At 37.0% G+C, this 24,584-nt stretch overlaps 1 protein-coding gene across 3 annotated transcripts in view; it reads left to right on the top strand.

Annotated features, from left to right (window-relative positions):
* The window catches only part of DCC (DCC netrin 1 receptor), a 1,149,203-nt gene that overhangs the window by 1,007,041 nt on the left and 117,578 nt on the right, over positions 1 to 24,584 (top strand). For 2 of the 3 annotated variants that reach the window (XM_032422885.1, XM_032422884.1), the window contains exons 16-18: positions 12,855 to 12,950; positions 18,261 to 18,493; positions 23,418 to 23,556. In XM_032422885.1, the coding sequence (XP_032278776.1) occupies positions 12,855 to 12,950; positions 18,261 to 18,493; positions 23,418 to 23,556 (468 nt within the window). The remainder of the gene's footprint in view (positions 1 to 12,854; positions 12,951 to 18,260; positions 18,494 to 23,417; positions 23,557 to 24,584) is intronic. The other variant, XM_032422886.1, reaches the window with a different exon arrangement.

The following is a 24,584-nucleotide window of genomic DNA, read 5'->3' as shown; positions in this document are numbered from 1 at the left end:
AAACGAGCAACAAGTCCCAGTTTTAGAGCACAGAACTGACAACTGCGACTACTTGAAAGTTTCATCAGTTGTGTCAATCTTAGTACCATGGGCATAGAAATTAATTAAGATGTATATAAGGTATTGAATCATATACAAGGCAAATGCTTTGTATTTACATTCAAGTGTAATTTATGCATGCAACCTATTAAATTGAAGTTCAGACCAAGCTATAAAATCATAGCATGTATAGGTAGTGTTATTTCATATTCTAAGAGAAAAATAGCCGCAGAGACCCTCACAGTGAATCTACTCCATCTGCTCTTTACATTGTCCACAAGCCTCTAGTAACCATGGCAACGCCACAGGAGAGAAAGGTAAACAGAGCTTCTATATAGGTATATTGTCCAACTTTGGAAGGCAATAGCCACAAATGGCTCTTTAAACTTAAATCAATCAAAATTAAATAAATGAAAAAAATCAGTTCCTCGGTCTTGTGCTCACATTTTAAGTGCTCAAAGGCCAAATATGACTAGTAACTACCATACTGGATAGCCTAGGTAGGGAACACCTACATCATCAAAGAAAGTGCCATAAGACAAGGCTGTTTTATGGTACTTCATGTGTTTTTTTAAATGGGGTTTAGTCTGAAGATAATGAAGAAAGCAGAAGCAGCAGTACATGGAGAAATGATAACAATGGTTGTAACTAAATGCTCCCATAAATGCATGTAAGCTGCATGTCACTTGAATGTTTGAGTATCATCTATTTGGCAGACTGGGTAATTAAAGGTCAGCGTTCAGATAACAAAGACATTGTCCAGATGAAGGCAGGAACTTGAGTGAATATAGAACCTGGCAGATTGAGCAGGCTATTTTGATACACATACATGTACACACACACACACACACAGTTTTAGACACATGCATGGTGAAGTCCCCAAATTATTTCTGTTTCTGTCTTTATTTTTACTTTTCCATTTCAAAGAGAGTGCAAACTATTTGGGGCCTCTTGCCCATGATGTCTTATTCAGTCTGTATCTTGCAATGACCCAAGGACAGTAGGACAGACCTTGCTTTGAATTCAAGCACTGCTTCTGAATGAGTCCTGTTGACCATCACTAAGACTGAACTTTCTCATCTCTGGAGTGGGGACAAATCACTGTACCCACCTCTTAGGATTCCTGTGAAGATAAGCATGATAAAGGAAGGCAAAGTTGGTATCCAGTGTACCAAGTGCCCATAAACTGACTCGAGGCATTATGGTAGCATCTACTCTCTTTCCCCAGGACCTATGTATTCATATGCTTATCATTCTTTCTCTTCACATCTTCTGTTTTCTATTCTTTTCTACTTCTTTGTTACCTTTGCCCCTCCTAGGAACTCAAAGGAATGAGTCAGGAGAGTCAGAAGCCCAGGAAGTAAAGAAAAAGGAGAAAGGAAGTAAGAAGAGAGGAAGGAATGGCAAGCATTTGTAAAAGGGAAAGATATGCTTTCTCTTTCAATTCCTAACCAAAAGACTTTAATGTATTTTATTTTTTCTTTATGCTAGGGAGTCAGTTTGACTTTTTAAATCAAAGTAATGATTTGTTTCCTTCCTTGACTTAACTAAATGAACAGTGTTGGTGTTTTTTAATTAAGTCCTTAGGTGGTCATATAACAGTAACACCTTGTCTTTTATCTAATCATCCATTTTGTTTTTCTTCAAGAAATATGAACACAAGAGGAAAACTTGTCTATGTTTGGCTATGTTGTCTCCGGCAATTTCCTAATGTAAAGCTTCGTTGAGAAATTATTTCATTAAGTCCTCCCATTTGTGAGCTGTTTGTAGTGCTTCATAATCTAAGCATTTACTCTATCATTTTTTTCCGACTCTGAGTGCTCTCTGCCAAAGCACACCTCACTAACTGCATTAACTGAAGCCTGCAAAGAATGTTTATCTGCTCTAGTTGGTGACCAACGGCTTCCCTGCAGAATGGCCAGAGAAGACCCCAGACCTTCTTGTCTGGACACTGTGGAGGAGCAAACCTGAGCACATAAAAGGCACTCAGCTCTTCCTGTGTCTTCTCTGCCTTAAATGATTGCAATGAGACCTCAGTCTCTCTGTTTCTTTTTTTTTTAAAGATTTTTTTTTAAATTTATTTGACAGAGAGAGACACAGCGAGAGAGGGAACACAAGCAGGGAGAGTGGGAGAGGGAGAAGCAGGCTTCCCGCCGAGCAGGGAGCCCGATGCGGGGCTCGATCCCAGGACCCTGGGATCATGACCTGAGCCGAAGGCAGACGCTTAACGACTGAGCCACCCAGGCGCCCCATTCTCTCCGTTTCTAAAATGGAAATGATTATCCCTGCCCTATCTACTTTGTGGTATTAAGCTACTTGATTAAAAAATTGTTTTTAAAATCAAAGCTCCATACACATGAAAGAGCTTGCTTTTCCAAAATGTGATGGAAGATACTGCGTAAATTTTGTAGCACTCACCACGGTAGAGCCAATAACTCTAAGGAGATAATCTCTAGTCTGAGCCTAGAAACCCCAAGACAACTAGTTAATTCGGTGGGGAAAAAATAGGAAAGCAATTATCTGGGAGAGTATCTGGAAGAGTATATGCACTGCTTTCCCAAGGCTTAAAGTGAGAGTCCACCATAACACAGGTTATGTACATACGATTCTTACACCAGGACCAAAGCCCAGCATAGCAGGTCTGTTTTATCTGTGATGCCACTTCCTCTCTATACCAAATAAGACAGAAACAGAATTTTTTCTCTCCCTTCTTGACTTCCTAGTCCCAGCAATAATTTCATCTCACTACCAGACTCAAAATCTAGGAGTCATTCTTGATTTTTCCCTTTCCTCACTGTCCCTCCAAGCACATCTAGAAATTATAGTATTCACACCCGTCTTTTGCTCTTCATTTGTGCTAGACCACTCCAATCCAGGCCCTTATGATTTTTACGTGGACAATTACAATACCTTCTAAGATATACCCACTTTCAACCTCTTTTTTCATCTTTCCTGGATCGCATAGTTCTGTGGATTTAATATCCCTAAAGTCCCGATTCAAAATGTGTAAAAAATGTTCTTCCACTCACCACCTCTTATTTAGTAAAAAGCCATTAGTATGGAGGATAATAACTTTGGAATTAAAAATTCTTCATGTACTTATAAAAGGGGGATAATTATTCATCCCTTCAACAAATACTTATTGAGTACTCACTGTATGTCAGACACTGGATTAAGGTACAGATTACATAAAATAAGTGATGTGAGTTAGTTAAGAAAGGGCCTAATGAGACATCCAATAAATGTTAGGATTAGGAGGAGGAGAAGCTGTCACTGTCTTCAAGCTTTGATCCTAGCTTGTGTGATGCTACAACCACTACGAGCTTGTGCTTGTTTATTCCACTCTTTCTTCTCACCCTTTCTTCACCAAAGGATTCAGCAAAATTCCCATCTTCTCCACAAAGCCTCTCTCTGATTCTAGGACACTTTACTCTGATTTTTTTAAACTTCCAACACAGCTTCTTCAATAATAGATTCATCAAATGGCCAGTACCGAAAAGACAAGAGATAACAAATGCTGGCATAGATGCAGAGAAACTGTTGGCGGGAATGCAAATGGGTGCAGCCACAATGGAAAACAGTATGGAGGATCCTCAAAACATTAAAAATAGAACTACCCTATGATCTAGCAATCCCACTTCTGGAATACATCCAAAAGCAATGCAAACACTAACTCAAAAAGATCTGCACTCTTATGTTCATAACAGCATTATTTACCATAGCCAAGACATGGAAATAATCTAAGTGTTCATCGATGGATGAGTGGATAAAGAAGCCATGACATATTGTGTGTGTGTGTGTGTGTGTGTGTGTACACATAGTCATATTATTCAGCCATAAAAAATGAGGAAATTCTACCATCTGCAACAATATGGATGGACCTTGAGGCATTATGCTAAGTGAAGTAAGTCTGACAAAGACAAATACTGTATGATCTCATTTATATGTGGAACCTTAAAAAAAAAAAAAAACCTCATAAAAAAGAGATCAGACTTGTGGTCACCAGAAGAAGAGGGGAGGGGAAATTGGAGGAAGATGGTCAAAAGGTATAAATGTCCAGTTATAGGATAAATATGTACTAGGGATGTTACATACCACATGATGACTAGAGCTAATGCTGCTGTAGGATATACAGGAAAGTTGATAAGAAAATAAATCCTAAGAGTTCTCGTTACAAGGAGATTTTATTTTCCCTTTTTCTTTTCTTTTCTTATTGTATCTATATGAGAAGATGGGTGTTAGTTGAACCTATTGTGGTAATCATTTCACAATATGTCAAATCAACATGTGGTATGCCTTCAACGTATACGATAATCTATGTCAATTATTTCTCAATAAAACTGGAAAGAAAAAGAAAAAAGACTCATCAAGGCATATAAGGGTTTTTTTCCCTTAATCTTTAGACACCCTAGAAAACTTAAAACCATGTCTTACACACAGAAGATGCTCAATGATGATTGATAAATGAATAAACAGATGAATGGATGTAGAATAGTTGCAAGTGAGAAGGGGAAATGTTGTACAATCTCATTGGACTATTTTTTCATGAACCTACAGGTATCAGAAAGTGCAATTTGGGATCAAGAAATCTGAATTCTGCATTCAGATTGATTAGGGGCTTGCTGTTTAAACTTCATTAAATAATATAGCCTTGCTGTGTCTCATACATTCATTAATTTAACAAATATTTGTTAAGCATCTTCTATCTGCCAAGCACTGAAACATTTCTTATAAAGTGTATTTTTACCTGACTCCTCTCCTAGTGAGTGATAGACATTGGTGATTAAACAAAAAAAAAAAAAATTACCATAATTCAAATACTCAGGCTAGCTGAGTATCTGGTACCTGTAAAGACTGGTCAATGAGCAAGTCGTATTATAATCTGACCATTCTTTGGACAGCATTCCTAGAAAAAGAAAAGCAAAATGAAACAAAACAAAACCTTCCTAAGGGTGCTAGTTAGATTAGCTATTAATTAAATTTGCAAAGAAGTATGTATAATGAAATAGAATCGAATATTGAATGTATTATATAAATTGCATCTTTCTCGAATATGAATTACTCATCCTTTTAGGAGATCAATGCCATCAGATATGTTTGCTATACACCCACTACACTTAATTAAATGGTTCAGGTCCAGTGGGGTCAGAGGTGTCCAATAACGTTTACCATCCGACCGCCATCCCGTGGCCTGGACTCTGTGCGCACGTAGCCCTGGTTCCCTGCAATGCGCAGGCTTCTGCATTGGGAAAACAGCTACTACTCTAATTTTCTCTAATTGACTTGTTGGCAGTGCTAATGGGGAAGGCAAAAGATGCAGGGACATGGAGACTGGGCCCTGACAAGCACCTGGCACGGAGGGGGGCCACTGAGTGAAGTACATAATCTGTAACGAGTACAGGACTACAGGCTGTCAATCTGGCTGCCAGTGGCATTTAATTCAGACCAGTTATTAATTAAAAATAATGATGTTCTTCATGCTGGCTCTTTTTTTACCAAGTACGGCATCTTGGTCTAGTGCCCGAGCAACCTTCCACAGGTCTTTTGATTCACTTCCTCCACCGCAGAGAGCCATTCATCTCACTACCTTCAAGAAAGCCTCAACAAAAGCTCTTAGAATAATGGGTCTCACATCTACCAAGTCTCTGGGGAAGGAGAACCAAGAATTCTCTCTATTACCCATCCCTTGTCTTTACAAACCCTATAATCAGTAAATATGCATTTATTCCTTTTTTTTTTTTCCTGGTCACAAAGAAGATACTGGCCAGGAAGTGTTTTAGAGGCCCAGAGAGCTAAGTCTTTTTTCAGCCTCCTTTATCCCAATCCAATGTATTCTGTAAGAAAAGTTGGCCAAATAGTGGTGAACACCGGATCAATAATTTGAAATCTGTGGAATCACTCAGAAGATCCATAATTAAAAATAATTCCCATGGATATCCACCAAAATCCAAGTTATTTCAGTGTGATTCGATCACAGTGAATTCAAATGAAAAAATACTGCTGTGCTTTATTTTCCAGAGGCAACTGATATATTTTCAAGCCATATATCTGCATCATTTCAGTAAATCCAAAAAATAAATTTGCTGTCATAATTGTCATTAAATGTATTCCTGAACAATGGGGTCTGACCATAATTAATGATTAATTCATTTGAAGTTCATTGATATTAAATGTGTTTAACTCATTTGATTCTTCTATAGAGGGAGCAATTCCAGACAATTCTTTTGTGATTTACTGGTTTTAAAGTGTAAGAGCTCTGAGCATGTGCAGGAAAATAGCTCCACATTGCCCTCTAGTGGTGAGCCAATAAATGACACTCTCCTCTCCTTTTGTATGGGGAGAAAACCCTCATTCTCGGTTGCTCCCAGCATCTTTCCCCCTTAACACACAAACAAGATGCCAATATCACAACACAAAAGGGGATCAAATCATTATAGCCCACTGTCCACTATTAGCCAATAACTGAGTAATATTTTTGTTATTGTTGTTCAGGCTGATTCAGTACTGGATCAAGCTTTGTGGGGGCATGAAATATTCCTGTTGCTTCCTTAGGAGATCCAGGTACATTTGAAAAAAGCACTGTACAGAGGCCAGAGGAAGCTCAAAAGATGTTAATGAGCAGGTAGAGTATAAAGAACATAAAGGAAAGATTTTTTTTTTTCATAAAAAGCAGGAAAAAAAAGGTAGACAAAAAGGATTGTGGAGTTGACCTAGGTCTTTTATTTCCTTGGTAGCTCTATGTTACTTTAGAAAAGTCAGTGAACTACCTGATCCTTATATTACCAACTGAAAACAGGAGAAGACCAGACCAAATCGTCTCCGGGACTGCTAGCTCTGAGTGATATTCTAATACCAGTTACAACTCCATTGCAAATCTGTTTCCCTTTCCCAAGGCTAAGCCATTACCGTGTTTTATTTAAATTAAAGCTAGGTCTCCCCTAGGGTGTGCACAGCATAGTTGGGATCTGTGGAATTTAGCAGTTTGTGTAATTCATTAATCCAACAGCTAAGAAATTATAAAACTCCAGATTCTTTGTTAGTATATCCTATACCATGGCTAGACATCAAGTGGAAGAAGCTGTCATTACTCAGATCATCAGACACTTGTAAGCAAGAGTCAGTATTGAAATGACATTTATCTCACATTTACTATGGGGGAGAGATTAAGAAATGATGAGTAATGCTCAGGAGCCAGATAGCAGCATGTTGTTATAATTCAGATTGATATAAAAATTCAAACTAATAAAATGAAAATGAACCAGTTTAGATACATTTTTTTCTCTTAAATGAGAAATAATATGCACTCCAAAAGACAGAAAGCCAATAGTGCACAAATGTTGCAGAGGCTTTCAGAGCATGTTTTCTAAGGAGGGATAAGCTGGGCAGCTGGGGGGGGGGGGGGACAGAGAGGTGAAGGTATGAATTCAATGTCTCATAGACCATGCTACCTGTGAGCTTTAGCTCTTAACTCTGAGCAGGAAGTGAAGAGCCTCTGATCAAGTCAGACAGTCTTCAATCTGAATTCTAAATGGAGAAGCCAGCATAAAACAATCATATTTAATCACCTTGCATAAATGAGACCTGCTTTATTATTTTATTGCACCCTCCTTACTTCCTTAGTATAGTTTCTAATTTGTTGCTGTTGATCTTATGGTTGACATGTTAACTAAGGAAGCCCAGACTTCGTCATTTATTTTTCCATGAATATGTATAGATTTGCATGCATTTGTGTATATAGGAATCTGAGGTTACAGATTTGTGGTTTACCTTCCATATGCTGATAGACTAGAAGACTGCCTTCCATATGTTAATAACATCTTGGAGTGGTGGCTCCATTCCTTAGGTGAATTACTTGGAGGAATTACTGTCTAGCACCCTCTCATACCCTGTGACTAAATCTCTCCCCACTCTCGCTCTTCCTATCTCTCTTCCTTTCTCCTCTTCTCTCTCCTTCAGATTTAACAAGTAAAACCAAACTAAACCAAACAAAAATCAAAACCCTAGCTCCCAAGCACAGGAGTTTTGGAATTGCTGACCTCTCTCACTCCCTTGATAAACAAATACATAGATAAATGCAAATATATGCTGTATGTATATTATGTGAAACCAAATGCAATTTGACCCACAGAAAGGCAATTTTATGGAGCTTGACTCTAATGCAAATGTTTACATTGTAGTTGTATAGATAAATCATATGTTTGAAATCAGGCTTTGTCTCCACTCCAATAGCTATAAAGGATGTTTCCTAGTAGAGAAGTATTTTTGCTGACCCATCTAACTGTATTTTTGACATATACCTTTTTCCTGAGATTGTTTTCTACTTCCTATCATCCTTCTATCCCTAAATCCTACCCATACCTTCAAGCCTTGGTACCAAGTCCATATCTGCCAAGAAGTCTTAGATGACCCAATCCCTCACTAATTTTCCAGACCTCTAATCTCACATAGCATTCACAAGTTGTATCACACACTGTACTACTTAATTTTATGTAGTCTTTCCTTGTCCATTGTTTTCTCTGCCCAGAATTATGGTAACCTGACAATAGGGGTCCATCTTTAACATATGCTCCAAGAGTATTTAACATTTGTTGACTGATTACTTTCTTATTAGTAAATTAGGTTGATAGCAAAAATTAATAAATAAATATCCCCTCTTGTAGGGGAAGCAATTCACTTAATAGAAGCCCTTTGACTACATTAAACATAATTTTATTTTATTCCTCTTGCTATATTGTGGCTCTCCTGTCATTGTGGTTTGGAATGTCAATATCTCGAATGCTAATATTTAGGTCACATAAAATCTCATGAAGAAAAAGCCATCTAATCAATTTTCAAAGAGCACTCACTGTCAGAGATAAATCCACTCATTTTTAAAACTTTTTTAAATTGTAAAATAAAAGACAGATACAGAAAACTACAAGCAACAAATATATAGCTTAATGAACTGTGTAAGTTGGACTTGAACTGTTTCTTTGCTCTATTTCCTGCAAAATGGCATTTGGATCTAGAGGTTTAATCAGACTAAGTAGGTTCCATCCTTTGGGAAGACTCTAGGAGTGTGCTCTTTCTTTAGAAGATACATTATGCCTAGGTTTCTCTATTTTATCTTAGCAATCATGAATGCTTAATGCCCAGATCCATTTGTTCATTGGGGCTGCAAAATAGTAATATTTGAATTCTATCATTGAGTTTTCACTTGTTAGTTGGAATAATATTATAAGTGTATGCTTCCCCTTCACATGCTGTGCGGTTATATAACTGTAGAGTTTATTTAAGAAAAACATAATGAATGTTTGATTCTTTAGCTGGTTTTCAAGATAATAATTTGGTTCTCTGTCAACCTCAGAAGTGACCAACTTTTATTATTTTTTAAAAATACCTTTATGAATTCATACATGCATGTATATTTGTTGGGTTTCAATTCATTGCAACTCTCACCTTTATTGAACATCAGATTGTCTTCATCTTTGGTCTGTGGGAGCCTTTTTCATTAGATTCCTGAATCCATTTGACATGAGCCTATTAGTCTTTGGTTGTTTCCTTTTGATCTGGTTACATCAAGATGTTTCAAGCTCAATTGTTATGTGTCCTATCTCAGACCAGGAATCAACCAGTTTTACAAGAACCCCTTGTTTCTTGCAGTGCAAAAAAAAAAAATTTTTTTCAAAATCCCTATCTGGGTATTAGGGGTATTTGTTATTGACAATGTCTTTAGACTTCTTCAGTGGATGGAACTAGGACAGACATAAAATGCCTTTTGAGTTGAAACTGATTTTCTGATTAAATTTTAGGAATGTAAGACTTTACATACCTCTTCTATTTTACATCAATATGTCCTTTCATCCACACTAATCTTCTGGTTCTCAAGGACACAGGAGATGACAGAATTATAATTTCTCATGATTATTCATTTGCTTTATCCCATATTACATTAGTTGCAGAATAAAAATAATAATATTATCACCATCAATAATTATTGAAACATTGATTTGTGCATACACTACCCCTAGTCTCCCTTATTTTTGACTTATGACTGTAGGATAGCTACAATATCAGAACATGTAGCCATTACAAAATAAAATCTCCCCCTTTTAACTCTTACTTAGTCTTAGTTCCTAACATTTGTTGTTCATCAGTTTACCATTGGGGTATCTACCCTGGTCATTTAGGAGCTCGTTTCTCAGTAGTTCAGTAGTTCTCAGGATCATGGGAGTAATACTCCCTGGTTACTTACATGTTGATAACAGCTTGGATGTGCCCTTTATAGTTAAGCTAACTTTTGTTAACTATAAAATCCTTGAATCACATTTTTTACCTTGGGTATTTCAAATAAATTACTCCAGTTCCTTCTGGCATAAAATGTGACTGTCCAAAAGTTTGATCATAATTTAAGTTTCCCCCTTTTTTTTCTCAGTTAAATAGCCAGATTTATTTTCCAAAATTTACAGAAATTTTCAGACTCATCACTGCTCTTGAGAAATGGTATATGAAAGTATTGTTTTCCTTGTAATCTCATGAATACTGAGCATTAACACGATCTTACATTTTTCCCAATCTGAAGGGCCAAAAGTTTTATTTTATTGTTGCTTTTGTTTTCATTTCCCTGAATATCAATTCTCCTTGGGCTATATGCAATGTTCTTACTAATTTGAAGAACTACTTGTATCTTAACAAGATTAACCACTTTTGTGTGTGTAGCAAATATTTTCTTTCAGCCTAAAATTGTTCTTTTTTTTTTTATTATGTTATATTAATCACCATACATTACATCATTAGTTTTTGATGTAGTGTTCCATGATTCATTGTTTGCGTATAACACCCAGTGGTCCATGCAGTACGTGCCCTCTTTAATACCCATCACCAAGCTAACCCATCCCCTCACCCCCCTCCCCTTTAGAACCCTCAGTTTGTTTCTCAGAGTCCATAGTCTCTCCTGGTTCATCTCCCCCTCCGATTCTCCCCCCCCCTTCATTTTTCCCTTCCTCCTATCTTTTTTTTTTTAACATATATTATTTGTTGATAGACATTGGGGAGGGCATGTGCTATGGTGAGCGCTGTGAATTGTGCAAGACTGTTGAATCACAGACCTGTACTCTGAAACAAATAAGTTTCCCCCTTTCAAGTCATGTATTCTTTCTGTCCAGATGCCTAAAAGATTTTTTTTAACTCAGCAAAAATTTCTTGAATTACACTTTTTAGTATTTGTTCTGTTCCCTTTCTTTGGTTTTCCTCCTCAAGGACAACTATTACTCGTCTGTTAGACCTTCCTTCTCTTCTGTTCATCACTCTCTCCTAAATTCTCTTGTACTCTCTCTTAATTTCTTTTTGTTTTGTTTTTTCTTGTGCTTGTTTGTTTGTCTAGGTAGTCTATTTTTAAAAATATTTTTTTTACTTAGTCTTTCTTGAGTTATACCACCTCATTTCTGAGTTTTTTTCCTAATTTTAATTTATGTTACTCTTGCATATCCGGCATTTAATTTTCTTAATGTTGTTTAGCTCATTTTGAAATAGTAAATTTCAGGGCGCCTGGGTGGCTCAGTTGGTTAAGCGACTGCCTTCGGCTCAGGTCATGATCCTGGAGTCCCGGGATCGAGTCCCACATCGGGCTCCCAGCTCAGCAGCGAGCCTGTTTCTCCCTCTGACCTTCTCCCCTCTCATGCTGTTTCTCTCTCGCTCTCTAATACATAAATAAATAAAATCTTAAAAAAAAAAAAAAAGAAATAGTAAATTTCAAAGGTTTGATCTACTTTCCTTGCGTATTTTCAATCTCTTTTTTGGGGGTGTGCTTGTCTATAGGAATGGTATACTCCTCAGTTTATTTTGTAAGGTATTTAGCCCCAGCAGATTTTTGGTGCTTGCTTTCTTTCACATGACCTGTTCCTCTACGTTCCCAGATGTTCAAATAGCTTTTCTAAATACACAGAGCTCCCTCTCCCGTTGTTTTCATTAGACCAGAGCTGAGGGTTCAGCAAACTTTAGCCTGCAGGTCACATCGGCTCAGGTCCTATTTTTGTTTGAACCCCACTGAACTAAGAATGTTTTTTGCATTTTTGAAGAGCTGTAAACAAAAAACAAATGCAGGTGAATACATGACACAGATAATGTGGGCTGCAGAGCTAAATATTTACCATCTGGGTCCTTTACAAGAAAAGTTGGCCAAACCCTGATACACACTAAAAACTGTACGGCAGCTTGCTTTCCAAGTTTTCATGACTTTGCTCTCTTCTACCTTTATCTGGACCTTCTCTTCCCTTCATTTCTGTTGCTTCTGTCTGCTCAAATTTTAACTCTGTTGCCAGCAATTTGTCCCCGGTGTAAGTCCTGTCCTGGAGAGGAGATTTTGCAGGCTAGTTTTGTGTACTTATATTTACTGTCCGCAGATTGGCCTGCTGCATTTTCTAGCATTAGCTGATAGGTATTTTAGAACTATTTCTGTTTTGAAGTTGGATGCCTCTCTCTGATTTCTCCTACACAGATGCTGATAAACATGCAAGTCCTAAGGTTGTTGGTGGTTTGTCCACATGCAATTATATTTCGGGGTTTGAGAGTATAGCTCATTGCCTACTTTTGTTGGAATTGTCCAAGTGCTTGTGGTTGTCTATCTAGTCAATCAGTCTCTTATTATGGGAAGATTGAGGAAGATTAAAAACTGTATTGTCACCCCTACCACCTGCTTCCCAGAATCACACTCACTCATTTTTAAACAACTTACTTAGTAGATTATATTAAATTTTATTGCAGGAAAATATTTACCCTGGATATTTCAGTACACTAAGTAAATCATCATGTTTATTTTCTTTCTGTTTTTTCTCCAGAGTCAAGTTCCCATTACGTAATCTCCCTAAAAGCTTTTAACAATGCAGGAGAAGGAGTTCCACTTTATGAAAGTGCCACCACCAGATCTCTAACAGGTAAGCTGAAATAGTTTATCCTCTTATGACAAGGTAGCCAGTGTTTAAGTTGTGGTGGGGGGAAAAAAAAAAAAAACCTAAAGCAAAATACAAAGGAAAAAAACAAACAAAATGTATGTAGTCATGTTTTGAGCCTTGAGTGTGTATGTGTGCATGCATATTTGTGTTTACGTGCATATACATATACACACACACATAGTTCATTATCTTCTTGGTTTACAAAATTAAGTGAGAGGAAGTCAATCTATAAATTAGTATGTGGACTTAGAGAATATAGATCTCTCCTTCTCTGTCTTCTCTCAGTAGCTCATATTTTGGTGGCTCGATACCACTCTTCATTCTCGTGTGCATCTTGTTTCATCTTGCAAATCAGTGCAATTGAGGCAGGAAAGTTTCTGTGCAAAAGCCACCAGATGCCCAAATGGCCACTTGCTTCTCTACAGAGGATCCTTCAAACTAATGTGACAAGGAAGGACTGACCTCCTGGGACTGGTTTGGACTAGGCTGAGTCAGACAGGTGGCCTTTTCCTGAGCCAGGCCTAGAGGTCACCCCAGCAGTGCCCAGAGCCTTATGATATTTAAAAGTGTGGCTGCTTCCAGGGTTTCACACCTCTAGGAATTCTGTGTGGGTTGGACCGTAAAGGCAGAACACACACAAAAAGAGCTGAAGGAGCTCAGAACGGAATGGATGAGAGAGTGAGATTCAGGACATTTACAGAGACTATCTGTGAGCAAGGCTGGGCTTACTCAGAAATAGAATAAATACCACTCCTGGGGGGCTGTTCAGAGTCACTGGAAAGTCACACAACCATCCCCAATAGCCTTATGTCTGAAACCTGGAAGTAAAACCCAAGAGGTCCATCTTTTTAGTGAATTCTTTGATCCTGCCCCATTTCAAAATCCACAAGCCTCAGACCTCATTTAACTCATCAGTTACTTTCACCTTAATGAGAATAAAAAATCTGAGAGCAGGATTTCATAGTGAACACTAGAGAACATGGAAAACTACTGGGTGCCTGAGTATGAAGTCCTGACAAGGAGGAATAAATCACCTTGGAATAAATAGTGGGATCTGTGACTTCTGCTACCACCTAAGTTTATGTAAACTTTGTACAGTTTTTTTTTCCAAACCCACAAGCTCCATTCATAGGCTCTCTTGAGAATATACAGTTTTAAAGTGAATTCACAGTTGTTACATGATGGTTTCCAAATATACCATCACTTCATTAGTTGTTGTTCCAGAGTTTGCTTGAATCTTTGGCTCCTGTTTTCAAGGTCTATGATCTGCCTAAAGTGGTATGAAAAATTTTGGGTATGTGTCAATGTATTTCTTTATCTGTGGAGACAGTATGGCTCTCTCATTGTGTTATCAAAAGGGCTCATGTCTCCCCAAAAGGGCAAATAGGCAAATAAGAAGTATTACCTGAGAGAATGTCTACTGTCAAACTTATTATCTCTAAATAAGATGAGGCGTATGGAGGTCCAGGAGAGGAAACCATGAGATAACATGATGGAGGTGTCTAGAATTTTTACTTCCCCTTATTCTCTTGTTCTACCAGTAGCAGTGTTCTTTGGGAGGTAGCAGGTCACTTTAGCTCTACTTGTTCTTTCCATAATTTGTATTCAGTAAGCTACCTCTTTCCTGTCAATGGTAGAAGATGTTGAGCACCTGCTCATCAATGTGACCTTGAGCTTGTGATCAGGCAACACAAATTATACTATGGCTAGTCTTTTCAAAGACCACTTTCTCACCAAAACGAAAGCCCACAAAGAAGAGACACTCAGGTGACAAAAAAAAAAAAAAAAAAATCAATTTTGAGCAGAAAGCAGTAGTAGTAAAAATAGAGTTTACGTAAACCAAAGATAAGCTGCTCACAAAGAACCATTTGGGACATTAACTTCTGCCTTCACATTTGTTGTCATTCTTTAATCCTTGGCATATGGCATTCCCAGAGTGGTTTCTAAAACACCAGTGATCCATAAGACTATTTTTCTCTAATAAGACTCTAATCCTAATGGATCTGGAGGAATGAATGGATACCAAAAGTTGGAAATTATGTGAGGCATTTTCTTATTGAAGTAAAGTCAGTAGGGTTTGAAGAGGAATGAATAAAACCAGTCCTTTCTTGGATGTGGCAGACTTATTTTATTGTGTTTCCACACATCATGGAGAACAAAGGACAAATAAACAGAATCAAAGGTTAAGGTTCTGGGAGAAATTCTATCAATAAATGTGTCATAGTGCCACAGAGAAGACATTCTCTGTCTCTGAGCTCTCTAAGTATTCCCATGAGCAGACTTGGAAGAGGCCAGCACAAAGTAAATAAAAAATCAGAGGCAATAAATGCGTCAGACTGGAGTATCAGGCCATGACGATTTCCACAAACACCTGCTCTTAGCTGGAGCCTCTTCTCTGGAGCCTCATCTCATCCTGAGCATATTAGTATTAGAGCTGAGGAAAGTTTCACCAGGTCAGATGGGTGTGTTAAGAGTTTTATTTGTGCAGTAGAGCTTTTTAGTTCTTAATGTTGCAAGAACAAGACATTCTGAGCCTGGAGAAGGGAAGAAGGCAGGGGAATAAGGAGGTGTGTTCTTTGAATTTGTTTATTCTCAACTGCTTTATCAATGTCTGAATGAAGTATAATCCAGATGTAAAATTATGTTATTATTTTAAAAGCTTGTTTTGAACTTTAGTATGTGAACTGAAAATTCATGAACTCTTACCAAAATATTTATTAGGAATTGAATAGGCTTCTCTTTTTAGCAAAAGGTTTGAGGCTATGTTTTTTTCTTTTTAATTTTTATTTAGTTTTTACTCTTGAATATAACCACTGCAAATCAACAGCATATAAGGCACCTAAAAACCGGAAAAAAGTTGTTTAGCAACAAAAAATGGTGTTTTTTTAACCAAAAAAAAAATGCTTTTAATTTAACTGTGCTGAGAGAAAGATAATTAGCAGTGTATGGAGCATACATGTATTTAGAATAGTGCTCGCTATCCACTAGAACATTCTGCTTTGTTGGAAAAGCTCTATATCTATACTATCCAAGATGATAGATTGGCTTATATGGCCATGGGATACTTAAAATTGGCTAGTGCAACAGAAGAAGTGATTTTTAAATTCTATTTAATTTTAATAATTTAAATTTAAATTGTCCGTGTAATTAGTGGCTCTTGTATTAGTACAGATCTAAAGGAGATGGCAAGTAGAATGACAAGCCATGCCTGAAAACAAATTCGCTAAAAAAAAGCCAAGAAAAACTTGGCCAGGGATAGAAATTCTTAAATTATGTAAGTCCATAGATAAATACCAACAAACATTACTTGAAATTTGAGGGACACATTCTGGAACTGAGACTCCAAGAAACTCCACAAGTCATGAAAAATATACTATTGTAAAATCCAGGAAGAGCCAGAGTGGGTGTTAGCATTTCTTGAAGTAGAATCACTACTTTTCAAAACCTTATCTCTGGCACCTGTGGCAGATTATTAAATTCATATTGGTTTAAAAACCAGGTTAAGCAAAGAAACAACATATATGGTATAACACATTATGTAGGTTGGTCAAAAAAGAAGTTTGTGATTCAGAATAGTCTTCCTGTTGTGTATAACATTCTTCTTGGAAAGTCGGCTAAGAATAGAAACAAGGGGGGCAGCACCTGTTTCAGTTTGGCCAAAACACCTGCCACTGATACACCGACCTGATGACTGATCGGGATCCTCCTGGAGGCTCTTCAGCTCCCCCTTCATCATTTCATAAATCCATTTGGGTTTAAAGGAGCCCTTAATAAAAAGACACAATCAAAGGAAATACGGAAAGCCTGGGCTCTGTCATTAAATTTTAAACACACATTTTTCTTTCTCTCTCTTTCTCTCTTTTTTTTTTCTTTCCTTTTGTTCTGTTTTTGTTTTCAGGTTTTGTATTTTGCTCCAAAGACCACAGCCCAGTAAACTACTAAATAATTCATTGGAAAACAGAGCGATGAGTAGGGGGTAGGCATTTGAAATACGGTGGACAAAGTGAAGTAGTCATCAAAACCAGGCAATAACTGCTGTGCTTGGAACTAGGCTATTTAAAAATGTAAACTCTGTATGTACACTGCTTCAGATACTCTACATTTTAGCAGGTCAGCTCCCCAAATGTCCTCAGATGCCCTGCCTGAGGGCTTTCTTTCTTTCTTTCTTTCTTTTTTTTTTTGTTAGTGAGAATACATATTACATGATTTAAAGGTAAAATTTCAAAAACTGAAAAGTCTTAGGTATAAAAGGCTCAAAATTGGACTCTTACTATGGCCACAAGACAAACTCTTCTGATTCTGATATCCGCAGCATAAAAATGAGTACAAAATTTTTCTAGAGAATTTTCTAAAACCACACATGTCATCATGCAGGTTCTGATTATGTTAATAAGGATCAAAGCCTGTGTGTACCTCCCACAGTTCGTTCTGTCTCCCCAGCCAATAACATAAAGTTTTCCCATGGAACTTGACACTTTGGAACAAGTAATATGGAATATAGGTATGCCTTAAGAGCCTTAGTTAATTACTCTGTGGGAAAGTGGGTAAAACAGATACGTCCATACTTTCTTTAATGATTTCAGTCTAAGAAAACCTGCCACGCCAAGTGCTAGAAGAAACCTAGTTATCAAACATATGACTGGGGCACACGGGCCATGGACCTGGTCAGTCTGGCTTTACGCAATCATAGCCATAGACGGATTGCTGTAGACCACAGAGCCCTTTGGGCTTTATTACTTGTTTCTTTCCTAAACAATATTTATGCAGATATAAGCTAAGCAATAATGAAAGCATTAGAGAAACCGAATCAAGTTAGAAAAGGAGAAAAATAAACAAACTTAAAAGAACAGATATTGGATAGGCATTTATTTCCTTAACAGGAGGAAATAAACCAGACACTCCTTTTGATCTCGTTATTTTAAGTTATCTGTATAGTTATAAAACTGACAAGTTCTCTACTAGACCTTTTAAGAAGCCATGTGCAAAACTCCAAGACGAAATGGGCTTTTAAAATATATAGCTAAAAGTGACCACCAGAAGTGGAGCTGATAAAACCACTATAGGGAAACAAGTGAGTTACAGAAAATAGTATTTTTGTAATAGAGCAATACTGTTTCGAATGAGTTTTCCGATTGAATTAATTGTATTTTTTTCTGTTCTTCTCATGTTCCCTTTCATCATTACTGCCATGCATTTAACTCATTGTGATGTGTTACCACTGATATTTATTTTTTTAACTCTTTTATTTATGTATGTATTTGTTTGTTTCATTTGGCGGGTTTTTAAACCCAGATCCCACTGACCCCGTTGATTATTATCCTTTGCTTGACGATTTCCCCACCTCGGCCCCAGATGTCTCCACCCCCATGCTCCCACCAGTAGGTGTGCAGGCTGTCGCTCTGACCCACGATGCCGTGAGGGTCAGCTGGGCAGACAACTCTGTCCCTAAGAACCAAAAAACATCTGAAGTGCGACTTTACACTGTCCGGTGGAGGACCAGCTTTTCTGCGAATGCGAAATACAAGGTGAAGTTCTAACTGATAGCGTAAAATTTAAGATGAACTGTCATTTGCTTAATACATTGTTTTCAATGCTTCCTGGGCTGTCGTGAGTCATTTTGCCGCAGTGGCACTAAATGGAAAAACAAAGCACTTTAATAACACAGTATCTAAAATTGGAATGGGAATAATTGTATCTTAGGAAGCAATTCTAAGGCAAGGTAGAACAACATCAAGAAATGCAAAATGTTATCCAAATTCCACCAGATGCTGCATTTGTGTAAATGATTTGATTCTGTGCAAGGAAATGCCATTTTCCTTTGAAAATAGCAGGGCTCCACTTTCATTTTCAGGATAGATTTTGGTGTCTTTCTTTTTATTTGGAATCTAGATGGACACCAAAGGCAACCCTATCAATGTTACAGAGACCCATCTTATAGTGCATATGCCTGGGAACACAGCTGGAAGATTTTGTTACAAAGTCCTTAGAAAGCACTCTAAGCCATTAGCATCTACTTTCTCAGTTAGCCTTGAAACACGCTCACGTGGTAAAGAAAACCACAGTGCACATTCTCCTTTAACTAACATGAATTAAACCAACCCCTTTCACTGAGTCATCCTACAACCCCGCTAAGAGCTCAGTAGAGACGGATTGTGGAGGCGTTGTCTTTACTACTTCTGAATCTCCATCAGCCAGCCTTAGCAACTCCAGCAAATAGTTATATACAGGGACAATTTTGTTACCTCCTAAGCCTGCCATAATGTTAGTATATACAAACAATACACAAAATGTAGTCTAAAATGAGAAAATCAACAAGTGACTATCAAGTACCTACTATGTACCTAGAGCTGTACTAGATGATAGAGGCAGTTACACACAGTTTAGTTGTTGCTACTTAACATATCATTTATAATCTTGGAATGAGTAAGACACTCAGTTCCATTGATCCATTGATACACTTCAAAGAATTCTTAAGTTATTCAAGTGACATAATATATGAAAATGCATTTAAAACATAAAGCTTCACAAGATGATGATTTGGGATGAAGAAGATAGCTTTATTTTTTTTAAGATTTTATTTATTTATTTGAGAGAAAGAGAGATAGCAACAGAGATAGCGAGAAGAGAGCATGAACAGGGAGGAGAGGGAGAAGCAGGCTTCTCGCTGAGCAGGGAGCCCAACATGGGGCCTCGATCCCAGGATCCTGGGATCATGACCTGAGCCAAAGGCAGACGCTTAACCGACTGAGCCACGCAGGTGCCCCAAGAAGATAGCTTTAAATATAAGATCATACATGTTCTCCAGTAACCAAGGAGCCAGTAGTTCAATCCTGGCACTCCAGCTTCTTCAGATGCCCCTTATCTGAGAAGAGAAGATCCCGTCTCTTTACCATTCCACTGGGGTAGCTCTCAGAGAGAATTTGAATCTCCTGATATTTCATCCAGTGTCCTTCCCACTAACTGCCATCTTGCTTAATCTAGCCTCTAGCCAAATGGTGATTTCAGGAATGACAACATCCTTTGGGAGTGTCTGACTCTAAAGACCCTGGAGGTAAATCAAAATCCCACCAATAATGTTGTAAATCTGCCTCTTTCTTCCTGTAGGCATGCTGGATCTGTTTCTAGTCTCTTTCAACTTTTAAGTGGCATAAAATTCACATTTCATCATAAATCAGTTTTTAGTTGAAACCATTTTAAAAAGCTTTCTTTGGTACTGTCACCCTGCTAGGTCAGGTATTTGGAAAAACTCTCCAGGCAAGTCCAAATAGTATCATTGATATAACATATGTTTTAAGTACCCTATCCATCTCCTTGCAGTATTAGATTTAAGGCTCAGCAGAACGATAAATAAAGATAACATTATCAGATAAGACAACCAATGAAACATATGAGAACATTTAAAAAAAAAGTCTCTCTTTATATACAGATTGCCCAATTCTGAGTTTACTTTTAAAAGACTACTTTAAAAATTTTATGCCCATAACTGCTGTACTTTGTTGATACATTCATTTCACAGAATGGCCATGGGTACTTTGCCAGTATGTGAAATGTTCTGAAGGACAATGATTGTTCTCTGCAGAATGGCTTAAGTTCCAGAATTTCTTGAAGCAGATTATTTTGGTTGAATAGTTAATACCAGCACACATGGAATTATTGAGTCTCACAAAGAATGCCTGTAAGACTCAACCCAGTAACTATTCCTTGTAAGCGGAGGCTGATTTCTCTCATGGATTGAAGTTTGGGAATAGAAAAAACATTCTGTTGCCCTCCGTACACACCTACACTCTACATCTTCACCCTGAGAAGAAGAGTTTTAGAGGAAAGGGTGGTGTAAGTTGGATAGCAAGGATAAATACAGACCATATCAAGCCCACTAGAAAGTAATACAGTAAGCTTACATTTTACAAATAATGTTAATAGGGTGCTTTGGTTTTACATTGTGAACTTCTCAAACTACTTTCATATCTATTACTTCATCTCACTCCCCAGCACAGCTTTATAAGGTAGGCAGAACATATACAAGATAGAGGGGAAAAAAAGAAATACATGGAGTCTAATGACTTGGGTGCAAGAGGTGGCTTTGCCATGTCCTGTCATGTCATTGAACTTGCTCAATCTCATTTTTCCCATCTATATGATTGGAATATTCACACCTACTATAAAAAGAGTAAGATTCTCCATAGTTAAGCATGTATGTAGATCCCTTTATAAAGACATCATTAGGTTGTATAACTTGAAAAAGTTTTCCCATGAAACTTCAGCTGGAGCTCAGGTGACCTAATGGCATTACCCAAGGCTATCCCCACAGGAGTACCCTTCTACTTCATTTAATCCCAAATCAAGCCATATTCCAGACATTTATATTTTGATTGTCTAAAACTCTGTTTTGATTTTCCTTATCAGAAGGGGGAATTTTCTGTAATTTACTTTCTATTGAAATGATTAATCACATGTTTTATATAAATTTCTATTCAAAATACATTCACTGAGTATTGACTAGTGCTTACCAGATATAACATGGCTATTACAGAAGATACAAAGTTGTGCAAGACTCAGTCACACCCTCAAGATACTTACAATTCAATAGGGAACTTAACGCATGCCTAAAGTTATATATCATGTTAGACAATGCATGAAATATTGTAGCTAACATTTAATATGTTCCCTGGACCAGATACTATGTTTTACTTTACAGACACTTTAAATAATGCTAGGAGGTCAGTGCTATGGTTATCTCCATTTTATGGATAAGGAAGTTGAGGCTCAGAGGGGTAGTACCTGTTGCATTCTATGCTCTCAAAAGTAATTGGCCGTGATTTTCCAAAGTACTTCTAGGCTAATGATTTATTCTGAACAATAACCTTCCATGAAGTTCCTGAGAAAACCCAGTGAATCCATGGTATTTACAGAAGGCAAGTGCATCATTCTAAAACACAAACAAGGACAGTATTGCTTAGCGGCCTCCCAAACGCCAGTGATCTTTATGTTCAAAGAGACTAGTTTTATAAAAGTACGATCTTTTCTTCCTAGCTGAAATATTTCTCATTGTCCCATTTCTCCCCTTATTTCCATTTTTAAGACTTAGAGGTGTTCACGATAGTGAAGGAAGACAGGGTTGGAAGTTATGTTTCAGCTTGTCAGATACTAGCTGCCCATGTTGTGTTTTATTTGATGAAATTCTATCTTCCTGAGTCTACACAGTATTTTTACATTTACTCAGGGCCCACGTTTTTACAGCTATTTTAAAGAAGAGCTTCTGATAGATGTTTATGAGGTCATCACTTTATTAAGATGGATGGGCACATCATTAAAATGTTATTAGTACAGTTAAATATTTATTTGGTTTTGTAATGAAATGTAGGATTTTCATAGCTATAATCTAAGGATTCATAGTAGAATAAAAAAGATATACCACACTATGGTGGTATAGGAGGAGATAGGTGTGACATAAGTGGGGAAAAAGAGCTTTCCTTGATTTTCTAAACAGAGATATTAACAAATATAATAAATATAAAAGTGAAGGTAAATAATAAACTTTGGGAAAAAATCAAGATCTAAATACCAAGCATAAATTGATACTTATAAGAGGCATAAATAGGCAAAATTTGCCTGATCACATGGAAAATATTCATTAACCTGGAAGATTAACTTGGTTCTCTTCTTCATTACCATTTTGATCTCTTGAGTAAACAATAAAAATAGATACTTTATTTTCTACTAAAATATCTATAACCTGTTCAAAAGACGAATTCAAAAGACAAATGAATTCAAAAGATAAATAATACTGACACAATTATAATCTTTTAATACATATCCAATTTGTTGTTCCCTTCCTAATCAATTGCTCCAGTGACCATACTTATATGTATGTTTCATGTGAACTTTGCATAAAAAGAAGACCACACAATACAACATTGCTTTTGTTTATTTTCTTTATAATAGCCCAACAGATTCTGGAATCACTAAAAGTTTGTGCTATAAATAATTTTTAAAAAGTGTAAGTAGTAGATCTCTAAAAATTAATTTTATTACTAGTGGAAAATAATCATGATGATCTATTTGAAATATATAAATTAAAACTTCTGAAAAAAAGATTTTGATTATTACAAACAAATGAAAGTTAAAGTCACTGCAGATTAGCTTAAAAATAGGATTGACAGAAGCAAGCAGAATTGGTCCTGAGACAGTGGTTATTACCCTACTTGGGAAAATTGATCAGCTAGCTGCCCCTCTGAACAACATCGCACCTGATTTAATCCATCGTGTTTTGGAGCTACCATCAGCCAGTGTAAACTGGTTGACAGAAAAAAAGTAGAGCCAGTGCTGTGTCCTAGGTCTTGTGCTATTTGGAAATAGACTGTTTGTTATTTGGTCGTCTCTTTACATGCTTTGACTTAGCAAGTTGATAGAGTTCATCTTCTTCTCTTTGCTTATTCCCCACTGGTACAGTCAGAAGATACAACATCTTTGAGTTACACAGCAACCGGCCTCAAACCCAACACGATGTATGAGTTCTCAGTCATGGTAACAAAAAACAGAAGGTCAAGCACGTGGAGCATGACTGCCCATGCCACCACATATGAAGCAGGTATGTGAAGAGAGTCTTACTTCCAAATTTCGATTTTTGATGGTGTTTCCCAGGTTTTTTGGAAGTTGGAACATATGTGCATTATGATGTTTAAGTTATACCTTATCCTGCAGAAAATATTTTATACTCTGTAGTTCAAAGCACTTTTATATCTAGTATTATCCTCCCCGCTCTAGAAAAGAAGAAAATGAATCCCCAGAGGTTTGAGTAATCTGGTTTTAATCTGGGCATTAACTCTGGAGATCTGAATATAAATCTTTTTTTCAATACCTTTAAGTAAAGGCAGAAATCCATGCACTGAACTCTGTCCAAAACATTTGAGTCTTTGATTAGCAGTCATGGTGGGTATTTACTTTTTTGGAAAGAAATTAGATACAATAATACGTTACAACCATAATCGCATTGGTGTTTACCATAAATAACCTCAGTTATGGGTATGGGAAGAAGTTTCTGGGTGGTTATGTTCACTCCTTAGAAATAAGACAATGCAATGGAAAAACCTTCATGTAATTTGAAATAGTTCAAATCACAGGAAAATGTGATTCACTGTAAATTTTACCAGTCACATTTACTATGGATCATAAATGTTGAATTTGTAACCTTAACAGACATGCAGTGCACTTGGCTTTTACAGTTCACAGAAATCCAAAATCTGAAGAATACAGGATTCAACCAGCTGTTTGATTGGTTTCATGGTATTCTATTTAGGGGTAAACTACACCACACATTTCCAAATTTAAAAATATATATACCAATAAAACTCTCTGGGTAAGCTGAATTTCTTTTTCCATTAGAATTTGTCCCCTGGCAGTTCATTTATTCCAAACTACTACCTTAACTCAGAGAGTTCATTGTTAATATTTCTTATATTTTTGTGGATACTTCTTTCTATAAGAAGTTTTCTAGTTTGTCTGATTTAATTTCAACATCCTTTTTTTTTTTTTTTTTAACTTCTTCTATTTTACATGTTTACATGTATTAACTCTTTCTCCTAAAAGTCTGCCCTGGATGCCAATATTCACAGCTTC

This window comes from Phoca vitulina, unplaced genomic scaffold, assembly GCF_004348235.1.
Source record: "Phoca vitulina isolate PV1807 unplaced genomic scaffold, GSC_HSeal_1.0 scaffold27, whole genome shotgun sequence".
NCBI classification, from domain to species: Eukaryota; Metazoa; Chordata; class Mammalia; order Carnivora; family Phocidae; genus Phoca; species Phoca vitulina.
The sequence above is the reverse complement of the archived record's forward strand: the minus strand, read 5'-3'. Positions and strand labels throughout refer to the sequence as shown.